The sequence below is a fragment of the Thermobia domestica genome, chromosome 4 (assembly GCF_964235325.1).
Source record: "Thermobia domestica chromosome 4, izTheDome1.hap1.1, whole genome shotgun sequence".
Lineage (NCBI taxonomy): Eukaryota > Metazoa > Arthropoda > Insecta > Zygentoma > Lepismatidae > Thermobia > Thermobia domestica.
This window is the reverse complement of record NC_137457.1, coordinates 321,853,291-321,877,899: the sequence shown is the minus strand read 5'-3', so window position 1 is coordinate 321,877,899 and position 24,609 is coordinate 321,853,291. Positions and strand designations below refer to the sequence as shown.

Below are 24,609 nucleotides of genomic sequence, written 5' to 3'. Positions count from 1 at the left end.
AGGAGATAGCTGACAAAGTGCACATATCCAAAAAACGTGTTGGGTCAATAATCCATGATCAGCTGGACATGCGCAAGCTTTCTGCGAAATGGATTCCGAAATGTTTGAACGCGAACGTGAGAGATCATCGCAGGTGATTTTACTGCATTTTGCGAACTTCAAGGACGATTTTTTTTAATCGGCTTGTTACCAAAGCTGAAACGTGGTTGCATTACTTTGATCCGGAAACCAAACAGCAGTCATGCGAGTGGCGCCACTCAGGGTCTCCAAAACCCAAAAAATTCAAACCACAAAAGTCCGCAGGCGAGGTGCTTGCCTCAATATTCTGGGATAAGGATGGTGTTTTGCTCTCAGACTACCTTCCAAAGGGCCAAACCATAAGTGCAGAGTATTAGTGCAGTCTGCTGGCTAAAGTAAAGGACGCTATTAAAGTAAAGCGCCCGGGAAAGTTGACGCGAGGTGTCTTGTTCTTGCAGGATAATGCTCCCTTCCACAAGGCTGGTAGAACAATGGATTTTCCGAGGGACCTAGGATTTCAGTGCATTTAGCACCCACCTTACTCGCCAGATCTTGATCCTTTTGATTATTATCTGTTTCCAAAACTCAAAACTGCACTGAAAGGACAGAAATTTCGCAGTGATGAAGAGGTGATAACAGCTGCGGAACAGTTTTTTGCATACTTTGAAAAATCTTTTTCTTTTGAAGAAGTTGCAATATCGAAGTGTCAAGTGTATTGACCTTCGAGGGGACTATGTTGAGAAGCCTCACACTTTCATGCCTCCAGCTCAAGTCCTTCTGAGTCGGGCCGAGAACTTATCAGCAAACCATGGCATTTTTTTTTTCGTTGTACGAATTTCGTTAAATTTTGGATCCGTTTTTACCCTACCTTACCTAGTAAAACTTATACATATATATGAACTTTAGAGTTAGACTATGCTAAGTCGTTTTTTGGTCAAAGTATTGAGTTAACAATATTTTTTAAGAGACTATGTTCTTTCTAGTGGTATAATAGTGTAAGTCTAAAAGCATCCTATTATTTTGTAACTACTTAGTATAATTTGAGAAACAGTACTATAGGTCTTAATTAAGGAAACGGTTTTACGCTTTTCCTGTAAAATTACGAAATTATGACTTTGTTTAGTTTACCTCTGAGGTCCAGATATAATAAAATCATAACCAAAATCATAATCAACCATTAGCAATCCACTGTTGGATCAAGGTCTTTCCAAGTTTTCTTCACAACTGTCTATCTTGAGGAATTCTTTTTTTAGGTTACTACCCAGTTGTTCTTGATTTCGTCAAACCTTCTTGTATTAGGACCTTTCCTAGGCTGTTTTTATCTCCTGGTATCCTGTATAGAATTGTTTTTGTTCATCGACCATAATTACTTGCAATATGTCCAGCTCATTCCGCAGCCCATATTTAAAAAAATCATTACTACCAGTCATTAGTTGCCAAATAATTCATTTCTACTGTATATATTTGGTTTACAAATAGTTCAAATCCGCTAGTTTTGGAGCATTGACACGCTAGTTTTTGATTTTCGAATCTGGCAACATTGATTCAATGATTTAAATTAACACAATGCGAAGACCTCCATTTGGTCTAGCTTCTAGCACGCTTGACTTCGGTTCACGTGGTCCCAAATTCGATTTCCGGTCGGTACAGTTGAACGACCGAAGTGGTTCGGATTCCATTATAATCATTAGCTCCACGTCTCCTTTAGGCGCCCTAGCATAATCGTGAGACGTTAAACTAAAACAAACCAAACCAAAAATGATCACAATGTCTATTACTAACTGTAAGTCCTTGAATAATTGCATATAGCTGTATGGTATGGAACGAGTTTGAGGTGGTCAGTGGTCAAAGTAAAACAAGTGAAATGTAATTAGAGTGTAATTAGAACTTTTAAATAAGCATGGATTTGTGTACATCAAGCCTAAGGATCAAGGGAACTAATAGTGTTACTGAAAAGTTATCAGTTACGTTTAATTTCACGTACAATTTGCATTTACATGTATTGCTGGAACCAAAACTTTGACATTAACATTAACATTATAAAGACTATGAAAAACATCGCCTTTTGAAAATATTCTTGCACCATAAAACAAATTACGAGCAATTTTAAAATATTTTGCAGTTTAGCTACGTTATTTGCAGTATATTTAGAATGATATTTAGAAATTTTTTTAAGTTGGCAACACTGTTTAAAATAATGGAACTGCGACTTGTAATTAAAAGCACCAAAAACTATTGTAATGTTATAAAAGCAAACGAAAGCAACAAGCATTACAAAAAATTAACACAAATGCGTTATTTTAAGCAGTATAACAATCACTATCCATGTGTTTGGTATGTCTGAAATGGTTTGAAATAACAATTGTTGTAAATGACATTATGATCACTTAAGTCTTTTGGAAGCATCTACATTTTGAGACGTTATATGTCAGCAGGTTTTCGAAATAAAGTCTTTAGAAAGAGTTAAATTTTCCATTTTTGGTAACTTTCTTCCTTCATTGGAAATACATTTTATCATAGTATTTGACGCTAAGATAGAAATGATGCGCGCTGCACCGTCTATGCCATTTGAGTTATGAGATCTCCAAAATGCTGATGTTACTGATACTGTATTGTCCTTTGTTACACTGAATAATGTATGTGGTATTATGGTTTTATTTAATATCTAAATTAGAAATAGGTAATACCTTACATAGTGCAATATGAGAAAATACAACTTTATTTTGCGTTGTCAACACTGCATGTTTATGTGCTGGTATTGCAAAGTATCTAGAAGAATTTTCCCTTCAATATTTCACACAACAAGGTACAAAATTTTAGCATTTTGAATTTATATATATATAGGCGTGGAACCAAGGGAAGCGCTATAGGGGCTGTATTTCCCTTAACGCTCAGGTATAGCTACACTGAATGAAATGAACTTCAACCCTACTTTACACTGGATAAAGAGGCAAAGTATGGTTTAGCTCTTCCCTTGATCATATTCTGGATCCGAGCCTGTATATATATATGTAGAGACAGAGAGAGAGAGAGAGAGAGAAGTTTATACGAAACAGCAATGGATTTAGTTTCCGGAGAGGCTTGAGGAACGAGTACAAAACATTTATGTTGTACGTGCAATGCAAAAATATTATCACAAATTTATTTTGGGAGAGCTTAAACCCGACACCTACCCCCTAAATACGCCTCTGTACATCATAAACCGTTCCCATATTATGTCACACACAAACGAAACAAATTTTGAGTAAAGACATAATAGCTATTAATATTCGAGACGAGATGGAGGTTTTCGAGACTGATCAAGGTCTCGTCTCGATTTATAGAGGTCTGTCTCGGTCTCGTCACGGTATATAAAAGTTCGTCTCGGTCTCGTCTCAATAATTCGAGACGAGACGATACAGAGACTAGTCTCGGCCTCGGTACCATCCCTAACTCCCACAGGCGTTGACTTCCAAAACAGCCCCCATCGGCTGGGAACTATGGGGGTCTCATGGGGCGTTTACCGGAACATGTAAAAGTAGTAGAAAATGACCGAAGTTTGTGTCGAATTCATAGCCTTGGCGGTCGCTCAGATGAATGGTGATACTCCGATCACATTAATTTCTGAATTCACCCCATATGACTATGGGCTGAGGGTCACCGGCGGGCATACCGAGACATTTGAAAATAATCCAAAATGACCAATGCTTGTGTCAAATGCATAGTTATCGCGGTCGCTGAGATCAATCGCATTAATTTCTAAATTCACCCTATTCGGTTGCGGGCTGCGGGTCACCGGGAGAGAGATACCGAAACATGTAAAAGTAATCAAAAATGACCGATATTAGTGTTAAATACATAGTTTTGTAGGGATGTGCACGAGTCGAGCTAAAACTCGATTCAACTCGAAACTCTACTCGAATTCGAGCCGAGTTTCGAGTCTAGTCAAAGGTAATTTTCTTGAGTCGATTTCCGAGCCGACTCACTGTGGTCATCATCATCATCATAGGTATTCTGCCTTTATTGGCAGGTCACTTGGCGCAGGTGTGGGGCTTCCATGCTCCACGGTCCTCCGTTAACTTCTTCGTCTTCGCGTTTTTATATCATCCATTAATTGTAGTCTCCTTCACCCCTCCCTCTCTTTCCCGCCACCATATCCTCTAGGACGTCCCTCATGATACAATCTCTTCTCAGGCAATGTCCCAAACAGTTTCTCTTCCTCTTCCTAATAATATCTGAAAGTATTCTCTTCTCACCCACCACTTCTAACACACACTCATTCGTTTTCCGCTCGACCCAACTAATTCTTTCCATTCTTCTCCACAACCACGTTTCGAAGGCTTCCAGTCGATTTTCATCACTTTTACGTAATGTCCACGCTTTTTGCCCCATACAGTACAACACTCCACACGAAGCATTTTATGAGTCTTTTTCTCAACTCTTTATTCAAGGTCCCACAAAACAGACTTTTGTTCCTCCTCAAGGCTTCGTTCGCCATTCCTATCCTTGCTTTTATTTCACGTTCGCACTTCATGTTATTACTAAGAATACTACCCAGATATCGAAAACTATTCACTTGTTCTATTTTCTCCCCTCCTACTTTTACATTTGACACAGCCCCCTTCGTTCCAATCACCATGGTGTTGTCTTTCTAACATTTATTTTCATCCCATATTCTTCAAAGCTTTTTCTCATGTTATCTAACATTTTATTGGTTTTCTTTTCAGATTCTGCAACAAGCGCCATATCGTCTGCAAATCTTATGCATCTAATCATTCTATCTCCTACCGAAATACCATCATTATCATATAGGATCTTTTTCACTATCTCGTCTAGATACACAATAAATAGGTTTGGCGAGAGGCAACATCCTTGTCGAACTCCCCTTCCAATTGCATTCTCTTCCGTCAGTTCTTCCCCTATCCTAACACTTACTTGTTGGTTCATGTATAAGTTCCTTATGAGTCTTCTATCTTTCCATTCCAACCCTATCTTCGTTAGAACTCCCAACAACAATTCCCAATTCACGCGGTCAAAAGCCTTTTCTAGATCAATAAATATAGCATACACATCTTTCCCTTTTTCTATAAATCTTTCACCGATCGCCCTTAATAATCCAATTGCACATCTTGTGCCCTTGCCTCTTCTGAACCCGAACTGCTCCTCCTCAACTTCTTTATTTGTTCTTTCATATAACCTTCTGTTCAGTATTCGGAGCAGAATTTTAGCTGCATGAGATATGAAACTAATATTGCTATAATCCTCACATCTCTTTGCGTTCGATTTCTTAGCCATCGGTACCATGTTCGTTTTCAGAAAGTCTTTTGGCCATTCTCCTGTTTCATATATTTCATTGCATAGTCGGAACAATTGTTTCTTTCCCTTGTCTCCTATATTTTTAATGAATTCGATTGGTATGTTATCTATTCCGGTTGCCTTTCCATTCCTAATCTCGGTTATAGCCTTTTCAAACTCATCCCTAAGAATACTAAATCCTTTATCATCCTCATCTACTTCATTTTCTACTTCCACATTTAGGCTACACGGTCTATCCCTACTCTCATGTAAGTTCTCGACGTATTCTTTCCACCTTCCTATGACCTCATTTCTCTCGCTAACTACCTTCCCATTCTTATTTTCTACTGCCATCATAATACCCCCTTGTTTCCTCCGAAATTCCATAGATTTCATCTCCTTGTACATTTATTTTGTACAACTCTTCCATCGCTCTGTCTGTTTCTCTTCGTAATTCATTATTTAACTTTCCGTACATCTTTCTGCCCTCTTCTGTATCAACCTGTTTACACATCTTCCTCTCTCTCATTTTCTGCAACATCTGCTCTGTAACCCATGGTTTCTTAGCAGTTTTGTGTTCACGGTAACCTACTGCTTCTTCTGCAGCTTGCTGTAAGCAACGTTTAATATGTTCCCACCGTGCGTTACAACCTGCGCCTATTTTTCCCTCGTTTGAACATTTTTCTTCGAATTTCAACGAAAAGATTTCTTATTTCCTCGGTTTTCAACTTTTCAGTATTCAACACTTTGTTACCTACTTTTCTTCTGCCTACATTTTTCAGTTGAGTATCTACTTCGGCCAGCACAAGATTATGATCGGAGAAAATATCAGCCCCGGGAAGGGTCTTCGCGTTCTTTAAGCTATTCCGATACCTCTCCTGAATCATAACATAGTCTATCTGACATCTTCCGCTGTCTATTGGTGATTTCCATGTATATCTTCTTCTCTTGTGCTGATTGAACCAAGTGTTCCCAATTACTAGTGAATTCTGTCTACAGAAATTCACCAGTCCCTCTCCCCTTTCATTTCTTTCGCCTTAACCATATTTGCCTGCGATACTACCTTCCTGTTTTTCTCCCACAACTGCATTGAAATCTCCCATTAGAATTATGCATGCACCCTTCTTTTCCCTATCTATAATTTCTTCTATTTTCTCATAATTTTCCTCTACTTCTTCAGTTGTATGCGAAGTCGTCGGTGCATATGTCTGTATCACCACTAGATTCTTCGTTTTCCCTTTAAGTCTTAACATCATAACTCTATCATCAATAAATTCTACTTTCACTACCTTCTCCTTTAAGCGCTTTCCAAGAATTATTCCTACGTCACTTTAACCGCCCTTTTCATTATCTGAGTAAAACCTGTTCCCTGTTCCTTCGCTGTTCAATAACCCATTACCTTCCCATTTAACTTCACAAACGCCTACTAAATCTAAATTATTTTGTTTCATTTCTTCTTTAAGATTTTCTAATTTTTCTCTCTGTAACATAGTACGTACGTTCCATCCTACCCTAAACCTTTTGCTCTTCCCTGTCTTTCTTTCTCTGTCTGTCTTCCCCCCATTATTACTTTCTCGTCCAATAGTCCTTCCCAAGCCATCCCCCTCTCGGAGATCCGAATGTGGGAATATTTTACCTCCGGAACTACATTTTGACCTGCGAAAGATCATTGCTCATATGTTCTCTTTTTTGCTGCCAGCAAACTAGGGAAAATAGGGTGGTTGTTTCCCGTTGCCTTCCACCCCGCAGTATCCTAGCCGTTAAAGTCACTCTGACCAAGTCTGGGACTAATGGCCAAGTTGCCGTACCAATCACTATGATTTCCGCCAACTTGGCTACTGGAGAGCTGCTACCTTCTCCCAGAACACTCTTCGTCTGGCTACTCCATTTAGACCAATTCGGTAGGGGTGGCCCTTCTGGTAGTGAACTACCACCGACACAGCTCTAAATTTCACTGTAGCACGCAATCCTCCTTACCCGACGCATAAGTGTCTTCATACAGATGGTGTTTATCGTGAAGGCTTTTTGAGGTTGAGTATGATAAATAGCTCGCTTGTTCAGCTCGTTTTAACTAGTTTTGGAAGCATGGCTTGATTACACTGGAAAACTTAAGCCATGAGAAATATAAGCAGTAATGTGGAGTACTTTAGTGTTGCTCACGAGAGGGGATACTGCTCGCATCTCGTCTTGTCTCGATAACAAGGCGACAATAGATTTTTATAACGAGACAGCCTCAAATGTCGTGAGCAAGAATATAAGTATATACTGCAGTTCTTACCATCAAGGAAGAAACTTGCACGGTCGAATTTTTGCACCAAGCAGCTCAACCTGGATAGTGATGTCAACCAACTCGGCTAGGATCAATTCAGTCAATGGCTCGAGCCGAATGTGTTGATTTACATCATTGAGTCAATGTTGCCAGATGAGAAGATCAAAAAGTAGCGTGTCTGTGGTCTAAAAGTTATGGATTTGAACTGCAGTAAAAACTCATCAATCCAAACGGCCTTTATTCCTCATCGGTACTTAGGTACTGTATTTTAGATCAAAAAGCAGGTCACAGAACGATTATAGACTTTTTCAAATTACTTTTTCTCACTTAAAGCTACTGTACTGTAGTATTTAAAGAACTGTAACATACAAAGCTCCATTTTGTAGTAGGTCTCTATTGTGTAATTTTTCAATTTATTGTACGTACGTACATATTGTCAATAAATTTATGTACGTATTTTAGGCTTGTTTCGGGCATATATTTAACATTCCTTAGTAGTACGAACTGCGAATTCTTTGATAATCCGAATAGCTCGAGCAAAAAAATATTTGGATTAACGAGGTTAAAATATATTTGTAGCTCAAATACAATATAAATAAAAAGATATATATATCAGGAACGCGCAGGTGGTGGATCCTGCGGGTCCAAACTTCCCTTCCCTTTAAATCCCAACCTTTCTGTAAATTTTACCTGATTTTGCGGGCGATTTTATACATTTTAATACAGTCTTCATGTTGAACATGGACTACCCCGAAATGTTTTGGACCCCCTCCCACTTAATAAATTTCTACTTCGTCTTTGGCTAACATCACTGAAAAAAGTGTCCCTTATTTTAGGTAATTTCGTGTTGCAATACGCACTTCCCCAGATGTATTCCATGTGACCGCAAAGACGCATTAGTGAAATAGCAGCTCTCTACGAGAACGTTAACCCTTGCTGACTTGACAACAAAATCATGAAATGACGTTTCCACATAATATAATTTAGAATTTCCAATCGTGATAATAAAGAAACTAAAAGAGACAGAGAAACGAAACTTCGCACAAAGCAACTAGAGAGATCGATGACATCTGCCCGTATATTGACGAACATCAACGAATGACAGTGTTGCCAACCCAGGAGAAAGTTATGTTTTTGTAAATAAAATGACCTAAACAGGATATCATCATTGGAGGCAATAATGAAAATAAGACAAGAGATGGTAAACGCAGATCAGTGTTGCAAACCTTTTCAAGAAATAACATGAAACGTGTTAAATGCAAACACTGTTGGCGCACTCACGGGGTGAGGTTCTAACGTATTCTACAGTTTAAATCAGATATTGAGAAGAACTGTTTACCGTGACTCTAAGTCTAGAAGGATTCGCTGAACAATGTTGCAATCAATAGAAAGGAAAAGTTGAGTTTGGGTAAGGTACAATAACTTGGAAATTAACACTTTAATGCTGTATCGTTTAAAACCTGTAATGCAAGGCGGTAAAACATGAGGAATAGTTCCGTGACTATGTGAGATCGATAAGTCCCGTACTAACCGAGATACACGGTATCTCGTAAAAGTTGACAAGGAAGGTGTGTAAGAGGTGGCTACGCTGCACACCGGGTTGGAATCCCAATAACCGGATTAAAATATGAAAACATTGTGCAATTTGCATGGGTTTATGTACTCGTCACTTTTTGAGGTCGCTGATGAGGCCGAGTAAAAAACCACCGCTGCGCAGCGTTGTCATGTTTTGCAAACCTTACTTCTCTGCTTTAACAAGAATACCGAATATCTCGGTCAGTGCGTGGCTTATTGGTCTCACATAGCTACGGAACTACTCCTCATGCTCTACTCTCTTGCATTACATGTGTTAAAATATACAGCATTAGTGACCTTTTCCGAGTTATTGTACCTCTTCCAAACTCAGCACTTCTCTTATATAGATGGCAACACTGTTCAGCGGGCTCTTCTAGACTTAGATTCTGTGTAAATAGTTCTTGTCACTATCTAATTTAAGATGTACATAACGTTGGTACCTCATTTTCTGTGTCCGCCAACGGTGTTTGCATTTAAACATGTTTCAAGTTATTTCTCGAAAAGTTTGCAACACTGATCTCCATTTACCACCTCTCTTGTCTTTACTTTCATTGTTGCTTCCAATGAAAGTGAAGACAAGAGTTCTTGTTCAGGTCATTCGATTTACAAAAACTACTTTCTCCTGGGTCGGCAACACTCTTAATCCGGTGGTGTTCAATATACGGACAAATGTCGTCCATTCTCTAGTTGCTTCGTGCAAAGTTTCGTTTTTCTATCTTTTTTAGTTTCTTTATTATCACGATTGGAAATTCTAAATTATATTTAATGTGGAAACGTCATATTATAACTGTCGTCAAGTCGACACGGGTTAATGTTCTCGTAGAAAGCTGCTATTTCACTAATGCGTCTTTGCGGTCACATAGAATACATTTGGGAGTGTGCGTATCGCAACACGAAATTACCCAATATAAGGGACACCCTTAAATATATACATACACTGTATCTATATAGTGTAGATATAGATATAGATAGATAGATAGATATACAGATGTTGTACAGTCTAAATTTGTCGAATTCTGATTTACCTAAAAATTTAGAATAATCCATGGCGCCAGGTCCGTAAGTGCTCGATGTGTTTCCCTTGGTTCCTAACAATAGCCCGACAGGTAATTTCCACTGTAATTGGCTTCTATGAAGAACTGGGAGGGGAATCTTGTCCCATTCCCTTTGCACAGCTTTCCAAAGTACATCCACATTTGCACACGCCGTTTTCTTAAAGCCCGCTTTAGCAATCCAAATCCACAATAGTGCATAAGACTTGCATCTGAAGATTTAACAGGTATCTCATTGAAATATATCACCTTTATACTACTTGCCTTCTCCATCTCCCTGTAGAATGCGAGGGATGATCGTGAGGCCCTGTCCATGTGAATGCGCACCAAATTGGCGTCTTTTCCAAACACTGTTGGAATCTCATGTTCGTAGATCGGCCGCATGATCTGCTCCTGAAAATACTGCGAATTTATTTTGCAGTTCTTCGCCACCCTACGAATCTTCAGCTTATCTCGGTAACAGTAGACAGTAACGACCATGAACCCTTTTGGGAAGGATTCTTCACAGACACGGACCCACCTTCTGAAGTTCTTGCCGCCTATCTCTCGGTACATGATGGCTAACGGTTTGCCGCAGTCGGAAAGGTAAATCCATGCTTCATCGAGCGTTAAGACATACATCGACCTTTGTTTTGCCACTTGCCGTTCGTACAATTTCCGGGCATTACACTTTCGTTCCTTTTGGTGGGCATCCGTGAGAAGATGACCGCGAACTTTCATGACTTTTTCCAGCTTCAGTTGATGGTGTAACCTCCGGCTCACAGTCCCCAAAGACACGTCAAGACGATTAGCCATACACCTTTGTGTTGCCGGATTTTTTGCATTGCGATTTTCGAAGTTTCCTCTGCATGGTTGAGGTGGCCTTGGTGCATTCCTGTTTCCTAGACAACTTCGTTGGTGATCCAAATGATGGAGTTTCGTTGCCCTTGTACTTTTTAATAACATTTTTTATTCCACTTAAACTGATGTTGCAACCATTCTTCTTCCAATCTTTTCTAATGACAGAAACACTAAAGTGGGCGTCATAAAGAGACGCAACATAGCCTTCCCAAAACCAGCTTAGTTTGGGCGGCCTTTTAGTCACAGAGCGGAAACCCAAACACTTGGAAGCATATTTTACACAACACTGACAACAATGGTCCTGTTTTATGCGTTATTGTCGTCCGCGTGGAAAAACAACTCCGTTCCCAGGAAGCCACGAACCAGGTCGGGTGAGTCAATTCTGCCCGGGAGGGGAAAGGAACGACATCGATCAAACCTAGGCTGAATAACCTCTATATATTTCAATTAACAAAAAGCATATTTCCTACCTAAATGCTTTGATAAATCACACTTGAAATTGATTATCTTGCCTCATTCATTTCACCACATACTGAAATCGTGGTCCAGTTAAAAAATTATTTCGCTGAGAAAGACTGTATTTCCAAATATGAAAATAAATATTAAACTTATCTGTTCCATATAATTTGCACAGAGATGTTTATAATTAAATAAATAAAACTTTCTGCATTACATAAGGTTAAAAATGAATATGGAATAATAACAACAATAATAATGAAGAAAATGTTTAATATAAATTTGAGTTCTATTAAATTTGTAAAAATATTTGAGTTTTATAACTTGAATAAGAAAACGATTAACCGTAGAAAAAGCGAAATTATACAGAAAAGATTATACCAACAGCTTCGTATATTAATGCATCACTAACAAGAAAGGTTCTGAAACATCACTTCGAATAAACAGGGATGGATCATTCAAAAATTATTTACTCAAATATTAATCCACTTTGAGAAAATTTTATCTTCTCCCATGCTTTGATATTATTTTTGATAATGTATAAAACGTATTGCTATCTTTTCAAAAGAAAACCTAAGTCCCAAAGTCTTTTCGGAAGACGACTTCATATCTCAAAAAATTAATAGGTGATGTCTTACTGTTACGAACTAGAATATTAAATTTGTGTCAAACTGCTAATAGTCAGAAAAGAGTACTTAATGATTATGCATAACTTAAACACTTATCCCTATGACCTTTTTCTCTGTTGGGGCAAAGATGTCTTTTCAATGTCGATTTATATTTGTATGATCTGTGACATTCCTCACACATATATGGCCTTGCTTCTGAATGGCTCACTAAATGGACATTCAGAAGAGTCTTAACAGCGAATGATTTACCGCAAACCTTACAGGGATACGGTCTTACGTCTTTATGCAGTAGCATATGCCACTTCAAGGTAGTTTTGCTTGATAGGATCTTCCCGCATTCCTTACATGTAAAATGCACTTTTTCGCCTCTTTCACATGAGTGGGTTAGTAAATGTTCGCTCAGAATATATTTCCGACTAAAGAATTTACCACACTCGTGACAACAATATTTTTCCTTAACAAAATGAGATCGGGAATGCCTATTCAAATAGGATCGTCTTATAAACAGTTTGCCACATTTATCACACAATAGTTCTTTGTTACCACCATGTTTTGCACTACATTGTAAATGTTTTATCAAGCCCGATTTCTCAGTATATTTCGTCCCGCAATCATCACAAATAAACCCAGGAAGTTCCTTATCTGAAAACAACTCTCTGTGTGTTCGCGTATGCCTGCTCAAGTTACTTTTCTCTACAAACGACTTCCCACATTTTTTGCATGAATACGGTTTTACATTCATTTGAGCTCTCATATGTGTTCGTAAATATTTTTTCTGTTTGTAGGATGTTCCACATTCCTCACAAAAGTAGGACCTGTTAACTGAGTGTATTGCTAAATGTTGTTTGCATGTACTTTTTAGTGTAAATGATTTTCCACACTCTTCACAATGATACAATGTCTGCAGTGAACGTGTTGTCAACCGCTTTCGTGAGTAAGGGGAACTCGAACATTCAGTACAATAATAATATTTTATTTCTCTGGAAGTCGAGACACTACGTGTTGAATTTAATTCGCTATTAAGTGATGTATCTTCAAACAAAGACGGTAATACACTATGAGTTGAAGACTGTCTTTCCAATTTACCGCATCTCTGACACACATATGATTTAATATTTCCACGTGCCAACGACTGAGTTTCTTCAAGATCTCCACTTGATGAATTACTACAAAGCTGATTATAACCTTCTTCAAATGTACCACAAAGTGTATGTTTTTTGCCCTCAAAGTTAGTCCTAATGGAAATAAAGAAGACAAATTATTGTAGAAACTTTAATAATATTGAAGAAGAAAGATGCTCACTTTCCTCCTAGATTAATGAAATTACGAATATCTAACAAAAATGGAGTCAATTTTACTTCTGTTGCTAAATTGAGTGCATTCTCCTTCAATTAACTATAAGATAATTAAGATCAAGTCAATGTATTCTTGTTAAAACCATGAAGCGATAATTTACTAATTATGGTACTAGCGTCGTAGTTTAAGATTTCGAGCATAAATCTATGGCGTTATAAATATTCTTGATGGCCAAACTTTTCATCATGATAATCAAACTTTTGTTCTTACGACCAAAAATACCCTACATATTTAACGGTTTAGAAACTCACAATGTACTCCAGCCCAACACTGCATCTTCCGAATCATTATTATTATTATTATTATTATTATTATTATTATTATTATTATTATTATTATTATTATTATTATTATTATTATTATTATTATTATTTGTTAAATATGTTTCATATGACAACAAAGGCCATAAAATATGAAAGGTTATATCCATCCATATTCCAACCTTAACACAATACTACTTTTGAGAGCGCTGCAGTTCAATTGGTGTCCTGTTACAGTAATGGAACACAAGCATTTACATAGACATACAAGTAAAAATATATTGACTGGAATTGATTGTACAAAAGTACTTCATGAATAAAATAAATACAAGACAGAGAAAGAAGTTCGGTTTGATGAATTTCTTAATTGTACATTGCTGCGTAGCCTATATTACCCATTCAGAGTACAAAGAAACTGCAACGGATATAGCTTTATATGAACGAAGTACTTCTGTTACAGACATAGGAAACAAACATATACCTACTTAAGATATTTGTATCACTGCCTCTTGATACGTAACATTTAAAGTTGTTGAGTTGGTTTCGAGTTTAACGTCCCGTTCAGCGGCGAGGCTACATGAGACGTAGAACTACTGATTAACGTGGAATCCGAACCACATTAGCTCCCGCCGGGAATCCAACCCGGGCCTCCCACGCCAAAGGCGCGTATACTAACTTCTTAGCTACGGGAGGCTCCCATTTAAAATTTTATAGTACAGATTTTGTTTTTAATTACAAGGAATGATGATGCTTCTACGTAAGTTTATCACCTTTCAAAAAGAAAATAATCAAAGAAATTGGAGATTGGAGAGGAATGAGAAATAGTTAAGAATACAGAATGATTAGAAGAAATGAGTATTGCTGATATGTGGCCAAAACTCTCTGCACAAGTTCATATAAATAGAACGAAAAGAAAATCAAAATGTGTATTACCTAAAGAACGAACATACTTAACAATATCAAACTAAAATTAATAAACATTGCGACAATAAGGAAACGAAACTTCTTTATTTATTCATTGCTTGGAAATTTATTTTGGTACGAAATATTTTCGTAGTGTTGAATTTTTCTTGTTAGCTTTGAAACATGCACAGAAATTTACACCTTCGTGTTTTGCTAATGCGGTGCACATCGCGATCACGTAATGATACTCATTATGATACTCTGTCACCATTTCAACACTGTAACAGAAGAAACATTGCGTTTTGTGAGCTTTGCAAAACCTCCCCCAAAAATATTTGATATGAAATATATATCTATATCTATCTATCTATATCTATCTATATCTATATCTATCTATCTATCTATCTATATATATATATATATATATATATATATATATATATATATAGATAGATAGATAGATAGATAGATAGATAGATAGATATACGAGAACAATTGCCTTCTTGGTTGCCATGATTTTAATTTCATAAGAGGTTGATTTCTAGCAGGAAATTTTGAAACATGATCAGCGGCTCTTCCAGGCAGAGTTGTCAGACAACGAAATAATTACCATTGTTATGAGTATTTTGAATAACTGGCGTCAATTTCATAGGATAATATCGCAACTCCTGGAATAGAAATGGAGATTTTTTGGAAACTAATAATGCAAGATTTGAAGGAATAGAAGTTGTATGGACATTTTGGCCGAACTTCTTACTGAAGGAGCAGAAACGGAGGAGAATGCACCATTACCAGGAAACTGGAGATCGCTGCTGAAAAGAAGCCATATTTGCCGTAGAACCTCATGGTTTCTTCAACGAGTTTGGAACACCAACCGGCAAAAATGCTTTATGAAAGGATTCTGATAAGCTTCAAAGATCAAAATTTTCCAACCAATATAAAACAAATTAAGACATTTGCCGTTATGCTTAAGATACCGTAGGTCAAATTGTTACTAGTCCCTTCTTTTTCTATTTTCTGAAAAATCTGCTGGTGATAATTTTACGAACCAGAAATGTATCTCTGAGTATATACTGATGAAAGCAGTTGCATAGAATTGAACGCAATGATTTTTGTAAACTTCAGATCAAAACATTGTTTTATGGGCCTCACATAGTTGCCAGATGTTCCATAGGATTATTTTATTTTCAATATATTGAAAGCACGATTGAAAAGTTCCCTTTTTGAAAATGTAGCAGTGATGGAGATCTTAAACAACAATACAATGCAGGATTTCTATAGGTCATTTTATGGCTTACTAGATTGTGTGAAGCTGCGTACAAATAATGAAGTTCTTATTATACATAAACTGAAAACGTTTGGTCAAACTTCTTTACTTTTTACAAACCTAGAATCGTTTCCCAATTTCCGCCTTGTGTAATTCTTTCCTTTTTTCACATTCCGGTTCTATTCAAATAAATCAATTGCCATTGGTACAGAAAATGAATACTTACCTTCTTTCACATGATTTATTTCCTTCTCTAACATTTGAGAATAATCCACATGGTGAAGACGATTCATTTTCACTAATGTTTATATCCAAGTCGTTTTCAGACCCAGATATTGTATCTGTTTTGATGTCCAGTTCTGTGCTCGTATCACGTGACTGTGCTTTTAATAGAGTTGAAGAAGTTATGGTGTCATACTCTTTCACAAGTTCTGTGACTACAGATGATGATTCTTCATGTTCCTCTTTCAACACCTGAATTTCTATTTTCTTCAGATTCAATGGCTCTAGCTTAACGTAACAGTTTCTGCAACCAAATTTAGAGCATAGTACACTTTCTGTGAAGGAGGTTTCTCTTTCTATTAGATATTTATATTCCATTTTTAACTTGTATATCTCGGCAGGTACTGTCTTCAGAAACTTTTTAAATACGTTATTGCATTACTTGTAATATTGTAATCCACTTTATTGAAAGCGGTTATTTAACTTGTATTTTGATTCCCTTCTTAAACAAATGAATATTTTTCCCAAGTTCCTGCGAAAGTTAAGTTCTCGTTTAGTTAATTATCAAAAAAACTATTGTAAGTTAAGATTGAAAATTAGAAATTTATTGAAAACCGTAAAACTTTACAGTTAAAGGTCGCTGTACAAAGTTTTCTAGTGGAAAAAAAAACAGAAAAACTACGGCAGGTTCGTCGATGTAGCCGCTTTGAAGTGCCAAAACTTCGATGAAATTGAATTCCTCTACTTGCTTTGAAAGCAATTAAGAATGATAATTTTATGGTGAATAGTTAAGAAGTACAGTAAAATATAAATGTAAGCTTATACAGAAAATATCCAAATCTTAAATAATAGAATTTGATTTGTTCCGGCAAATTCAATAGCAAAATAAAGAATAGATTTAATATGAGAACCTTCAGGAAATTTGATCTTTTTACCATTAGAATAAAATATAAATTTACACAGATTAACTGTTCCTATGCCGTTAGAGAACTGCTTGTACACTAACTTCGGAATATTCATTGATAATACGTATTAACGAAAATATAGTGTTTTGATATTCAAAGGATGTGAGATGTTATCTCAATCCATCAACTAACAATTTCTCTATGCGAAAACGTAAAATAAACTGAAGAAACCTAAACAAAAAAAAATAATAACATATATCGAACAAAGGAAGAAAATGTGCCGCACGGAATACGTTAATTAAATTTCTTCTTTTAATAAGAATCTTGTTGAGCTCGACTATTTTTTTTAAAAACTAGCAATTGAAATAAAGTTTAAGATATTTTCACGTGTATTGCTCGTAAACATTACGTGAAGAAAATATACTTCTTATTTTTTAAGAAAGTAAAAGACATTTCGCTAAGTCAGTATTAAAGGAATAGGTACTTCGAAATGTTGCGTTTGGAAATCAGTTTTGTATTCACTATGAGTTCGATCTAATTGATTTTTAATGATGCAATCAAGATAATTTTGAAAAAAAGCATATTATCATAGCATCACGATATTAGTTGGTTATTATTTCTTTACGTTAGGCAATAATTTAATCAAGTATAACTAATGTTGAATCTCACAAAAGTGAAGGTTGCATCTACTTTGATTCGCTAAAGTTAACCTGCGTTTTCTGATAGAAACTTGAAAGGAAAAACCATGCACGAAAGTCAAAGTATAAAACATCTGCATGAAAAGTGTGCTTGCGAGTTTTCAAGTTAAATTACTGATTGATGACTCTCTATAGCTTTTCTTTCTATCTGCTTTCAGGAATACACAGTGGTTTTAATTTTCTGCAAATTAACTTTGACTGAAAGAGTGGACACATATTGCATAGAATTTCTTGTTTCAGATACTGTTTCTTTAGATGTCTTAAAATCACACTGTACAATAATTTATATTATTTTTATTAAACATTGAAGCTCTTTACTAATATATGATACTTTCAATTAAAAACGTGATTTAAAAGGGAGTGTAAATGATATTGAGAGATACACATATCTGTCACAAAAAACAAACGAGGCATTAAAATTTGACGAGAAAACAGATTAAGGTATATTCTCTGCTGAAGAAGGTAACCGAGAGAATATTCAATGAAAGCTATATACTAATTAAAAATCATTATAATAGGAAATAGGTATTCGCTTTATGTTGATCTTACTTTACCATACTGTGTCGGAAGATAATTCTGTGCATTATTAAACTTCAACCTATTGTAACAAACTTCACTTCTTTACCTCATTATATGATCTACTCGAAAGAGTTTATAAGATTTTGTATTTCACGCAGAAAGGAATAAAAATTCTTCGACAATAATGAAGCTAATGTCCAAATTGATATTCCATAACCACTATATACCAAAAATCACAAATTTAACCACAAAAATACCATGGCATTGCTATATATACTAAGTGGCTATATATAGGCGCAAGTTTCGGGAAGTGATTGTACAAGAAAAGACAAGACAATTAGTCCTTATCAACGGAGGTCCGGCAATGCGTGGTCCAGAAGTTTCAGAATTCCGATATGACGGGATAATGAACTTTCGAGCTGAGTACTGCCGAAACATGTACCTTAGAAACAGATAACAGCAATATCAACAAACATTTGAGAAATACGCAATGGTTGTGCCTCTGATTTCGTCATTGGCAGAAAAAATCGTCGTTATGGAATGGAAACACACATATAAATGATAATAATTTCCCGTTTTACACCCAGTTCGTAGAAGTTACAGCAAACAAAAAGAAAAGAAAAATAACCAGAATATTGCACTTCTTTTTACATTGAGAATCAGATTCTTTTTGAAACACGCTACGCTTAAACAGATCACTAGTTTACGTTTTTAAACAAAATTTATATTTTTTTTAAATGTTAGTTTAACTTATTTATTAACAGCAACTTACTTTCAAAATCAAGTTAATTTAATTTAAATTTTTAGTGGAATGAATAAAAGTGTAAGACGTCATATTGGTACTAATTTCCGTTAAAATAATAGCTATATTACCATGTTTGGTATGTTAAAAGAAATGACCATATTTATTTTTTTATGTTTTCTATGTTGTTTCAAGACAACAGATTAAATAGATTTCTTTGATCGTAAACGAAAATTTAAAATTTAAAACATTCATACATTATCTGAGCTTTTAAAATTTATACTAGCTTAAATTTTTAATTAATTATATGTACTGTCAGATAATAGTGATGGAATCTTGCCAAACATAGGCGCCGACACGAGGTAAACATTGGAGGGCCTCAACCACCGTAAACAGGAACAAGGAATTTGTTAGATGTAGGGTTAGTTGGTTCAAAACCAACTGATTTTAATCAGTGATGGATTTAGGCACCTTACAACCTGAGCCCCCCTCCCCCCAATTCTGGTAAACAGCTTTCATTCGTTTTCTCCCCAGCGGCGCAAATCGAGGGACGGACAAAACATTCTGCTGTAGTCTATTTTTTTTTTATAAGCGATGTTCAAAGTGTTTATGAAGTTGGAAAACAATGCTGTGGAGAATCAGGGGAGCAGAGTTTTCTTCAATATTGGAAGGTGGGTAGATATGAGGCTTATTCTGGGGGCTGGAGGAGATGAAACTCATATTATGGTAGATGAATCTGATTTCTTAGGTGAACCTGTAGTAGAGTAAATGAGTATTAGGCGATGCAGAAGAAGTAGTGGTTCATATCAGTATTACTAATCAGTGCCGTAAACACATTTGAAATCTGATACATGTATATTTTCAATTGGTAAGTTTCTACTTAAGCAAAAAACACGTTTCAAATCGGATTATTGGGGGGACAGTCCCCCCAGTTCCAAGATTGGAGGAAACATGTCGCCACGAGCATCCCTGGATTATCACCAGTGTTTCTTCCTATTTACGTTCCTCGTTTCTGTGCGCCAACAATGAACTACTGACAGCTCGTCACAATGCAGTTGCAGCCCTACTTGCTGGTCTAGTGGATATCGCGTGTGCCTTTGGTACACAGAGTCCCGAGATCGATTCCCGGTGGGACAGCATTGAACGACAGTGGGTCGGATTTTACCTTAAATTGTAGGTCCACGTCTCATATAGCCACGCTGCTGTAAAGATACGCTGAATGATAATTAACTCAATTCAATAATATCGTTGCAACAATTCAGAAACGACAATTGCTAACAATCCATTATAACCAATAAACTGAAGAGGACTGAGCCCCCAGGTTCCGGCGCCTATGTTGCCAAATATAAATAATGTGAACATTAGCTGAAATTTTGGAATGTAAAAGGACAAAGAAACGGTAATTGTCGCCACAAAAGAAAGAAAAAAGAAGCCCATTACAATTTTACATAATGAATAAATAAAGACACAAGCAAGTGAGGTCTTCCCTTATTATTCCCATATTTATTCTTCTGACGGAGCGGTACTCTTCCTAACCACTAAAGCCAAAGTAAGGACCGCTACGGAAGCACCATGCAATCACTCACCCACCAGCTTGTATTTAGATCTTGTAAGTAGCGAAATGTGTCAAACAAGGCAACGCAGGAGAATGATGTTCTCTCATTGGGACGAAAACAAATGACCGCTATAGTCTTCTAGTCAAGACTTTGAAAGCGTTCCTTCTTTCTTCCATTCTAGCTACATGACCTGCCCACCTAAGCTTCCTAGACTTGACGACCCTAACAATGTTGGGCAAACCGTATACATTATGTAGTTCCTCGTTATGAAGTTCCCGCCATTCCCCTTCCTCTTGGGTCCAAGTATTCGACTCAGGATCTTGTTCTAAAATACAATCAGTCTATGTTCTTCCCTCAGAGTGAGCGACCATGTTTCGCAACCATACAGAACAGGCATGATTATCGTTTTGTATATTTTATGCTTCAAATTCCTCGACAGAATTCGCGACGACAAGAGATTTTGAACCGAAAAGTAACACGAACTCCCTGCTTTTAGTCGGCATTTAATTTCTCCGTGAATATGAATAGTACGGATAGATGTTGTTTCTGATAAAACTTTCGGTTTGTTTTCTGAAAATGATATATCTTCATCAAATCACAACGAAACTTAACTTGGATCTTCTTACTCCGACAGCAACTGAACGGATCTCTCACGAACAAGAAAGTTGATACACGAGCAAAACACTCGTCATCAGAGAGCTTAGACGATTATTCTCTTCACGACAGTGACAAAGGTTTAAATTGTTGGAAAAGGAGAAAGACAACATTCCAGAAGACATTCCAGATGATGACGAACTAGATGATGTTTTTCTAAAAGCTGGCGATTTTGCTGTGGTAAAGATTTATGGGAAGCTAAAATACTCAGTAAGACTATTCACTACCCAAGCGCGAAAATGTGAACATGTGGGATATGTGAGACTATTTTACAGTGTTGGTAAGTATCCTGTAAAAATGTATTGCGTTACAAGTTGCTTTACTTTCTCATAAAATGTAACGCCTTACTTGCCCAAAAAAAAAGACACTGTCACTTCGAAACTAATGCGTTACTTTTAGGTCCGAAACTTAGAATATGTGAAAGAAAGAGTTATTACTTCAAGTTTTCGTACTACTATTACTACCTCTATTATTATTATTATTATTATTATTATTATTATTATTATTATTATTATTATTATTATTATTATTATTATTATCATCATCTTTGCACGTTCTGAGTCGCTTTATGTAAATGAAAGGACAAATTTTTACTTGACAGCTTTATGAACATTTTCAAATAATGTAACATTGACTAAAATGCCATTCTACGATACTCGTAGGAATGGGCACGAGCGAGTTTTCTTTGAAACTCGAAAGACATCTTTGAGCTCGACCCGATAACTCGGCTCGAAAAAAATTCATCCAACTCGACTCAAATTACGGTCGAGTTTCAAGTCGAGTCGAGCAAAATCCGGCGTGTATTTTCGAGTACTCTCTTCAAGTATCTTACATAGACAATATAATTATCAATGATACTACTACTATCACTACTTATATTATTATTATTTATTAATTATTTAATTATAACAACACTGTATAAACATGAAAGATAGGTGGTTTCTATTTCAATATTGAAAAACTTTGATTGCAAACCTCGGTAGTCGTGAAGTCTAGGAGTGAAGGACATTGTTCTGTAGCTTCTGAATTTGGGTTGAGGGTCTAGGTTGAGTATTCGGGCACGAGCCAAACATTGTTAAAAGTTATAGAGCACTGGCCAATTATCTCCAAAGCTGCTCGTCCCGGGTTAAGAATTGTCAACGACTCGAGCATCTCGGCTCACAGCTCATTCACTATCGACCCGAACTAAGAAGTGAGCCGAGCCAAGAGCTCATCCAACCGACTCTGCTAGAGCCCTCGGCTCAGTTGAACCGAACCGAGCAGATGGCTCACCCGAACCAAGCCAGCGCTAACCGATGGTTCACCCCAAGCGAGCCATCGGCTCAATTGTGCCGAGCCGAGCTGAGCATGTTACAAAATATCTCTTGTGGTCTCGCTATTGAGACGAGACGAGATGCAAGCAGTGTTCCCTCTCGTAAGCAACACTAAAAGTATCCCATATTACTGCTTAGCTGACATTTCTCATGCCTTTCGCTTTCCAAGGTAATCAGTCCATGATTTCAAAACGAGCGAGCCATTTATCAAAACGAGCGAGCCATTTGGAGCCATCGACTCGACTCCAAAAACAGTGAATCGGCTCGGAACTCGACTCGAGAATATTACCCTTGACTCTACTCAAAACTCGACTTGAATTCGAGTCGAGTTTTAGCTTGACTCGTGCCCAACCCTATGCGTTAGAAAAAATGATTGCTTATTATTATTCTGCTAAACTAATTATATAACAATAATAAAAGTTATGTAAAATTAAAAAAAAATAGAATATAGAGAAGTATTAAACTACAACTAATAAAATTAGAACAGATGAACTGGGGTGAATCAAAACTTGCCAGTAACCCTAAAATTGATGCATTCTTTTAAAGCTAGTTGTTCCAAACTCTATAATCAACGGGACTTTAGGATACGCAAACTGATCTAAAAGCACTCTAATACTACATACCATTAACATTACATCAATAAAGTAGGCCTGCTCATCAGAACACATTTTATCCGTATTAACCCGTTACTGAATATCATTAATTACGGGACCTTAGTTGTTGGTAAATATTTCCCGCCGGGACACCACTTTACTTTTAAATTATGCTACCATCATCTTCACAATTTAAGCAAAAGTATTATTTCGAATGTTCAAACGATAAAATATTTTAGTTCTCCATCTTTATAAAAACAACACCAATCAAAGTAAAATAGACTACCGGTACCATTGCACTCGTAGTTCACTCACTGAATGTATTGATTTGGAGCTGTCAAAATCTACGACAAAATCGTCCAGGTGCTTGCAATCAGTACACGTGATTTCCCTGAGGCTGTCCTTAACTTGCAAAAACAGCAAGTGGCACTATGATCGTATCTGTTTCTTAGTGTGTCGGTGACTGACTGTCGGTCACTGACATACGTAGTTCATTTCCCATTGTTCCATTCTGAGAAATTTATTTACAGGGAAGAAACGTTTGTTTCCGAAAAAAATATACATATATTGTAGTTACTCATCCGAAATGTAATGTGCAAAAAGTAACGCAAAGTAGGTACGTTACTTGAAACTTTGTAACGCGTTACCATGACAGTTACTTTGACGAAAATGTAACGCGTTACTAGGAAACGTTACTTAACCCTGGAATACACAGGGGGTGCTGGAGCACCCCAGACGTTATACTCATCGCCATTGTGGCTCTGTTCTCAGGCACATTGGTTGGTGCTTCCGTGTATTCTCATTTTGGAGCTTGGCATTCACGGTGGTGGGTGTGAAGCAAATTGTCTCGTTTTAGAAGAGAATATATTCAAGGGATGGGGTCCTCCAGCCTGTGTATTTACGTATGTGAAATTCTATTTTTGACGAAATTCGTTTTAGATACTTTGCGTGCATATTTGTTTATTTGCATGATGGCGAAAGTGTGTACAGGTTCAAGCACGTTTACAGACTTTGTACTGAACACATTATAAGAAGATTATAATTATGTAGGTAATTTCAGTGAGTCTGATGGCAATATTGAAGTATAATCGGAAGTCGATGATGAAATTAGTGGAAGGGACACGATTGACACTGAGAGTAACATCGAAAATGATCAAGCTAAAGGGGAGCCTCTATATTAGGAAAAAACGGTCATAAATGGAATTCTCAACCATTTGTTAGGAGTTTCTAAAAAAAAAAAACTTGGGGTGCAGTTAGCTAGACCGTACATGCTGGAGCGCCTCAAGAAGAATCTGTCGACTAACTTGTCTATTGGTATCAGAAATACCCTTGGAATTCATAAAGAACTGTCACCTATAATTCATTTAACATCTAGCCTTCCAGAGCAAGCACGATGTCAAACGTGCCCTAGGAATAAAGACAGAAGAATTAAATCTTTTTGTTTCAGATGCAAAGAGGCTGTTTGCGCTGAGCACAAAAAGGAAGTCCGCATTTCGTGTAGTAAGGAA

The 24,609-nt window shown here is 36.8% G+C and overlaps 1 protein-coding gene across 1 annotated transcript in view; it reads right to left on the bottom strand.

The window, feature by feature from the left end:
- Nucleotides 1–16,130: 16,130 nt before the first annotated feature.
- The window catches only part of LOC145684386 (uncharacterized), a 74,555-nt gene continuing 66,076 nt past the window's right edge, over nucleotides 16,131–24,609 (bottom strand). Inside the window, exon 3 of the mRNA XM_081756644.1 lies at nucleotides 16,131–16,653. Coding sequence (XP_081612770.1) covers nucleotides 16,584–16,653 — 70 coding nt within the window. The 3' untranslated portion in view covers nucleotides 16,131–16,583. The remainder of the gene's footprint in view (nucleotides 16,654–24,609) is intronic.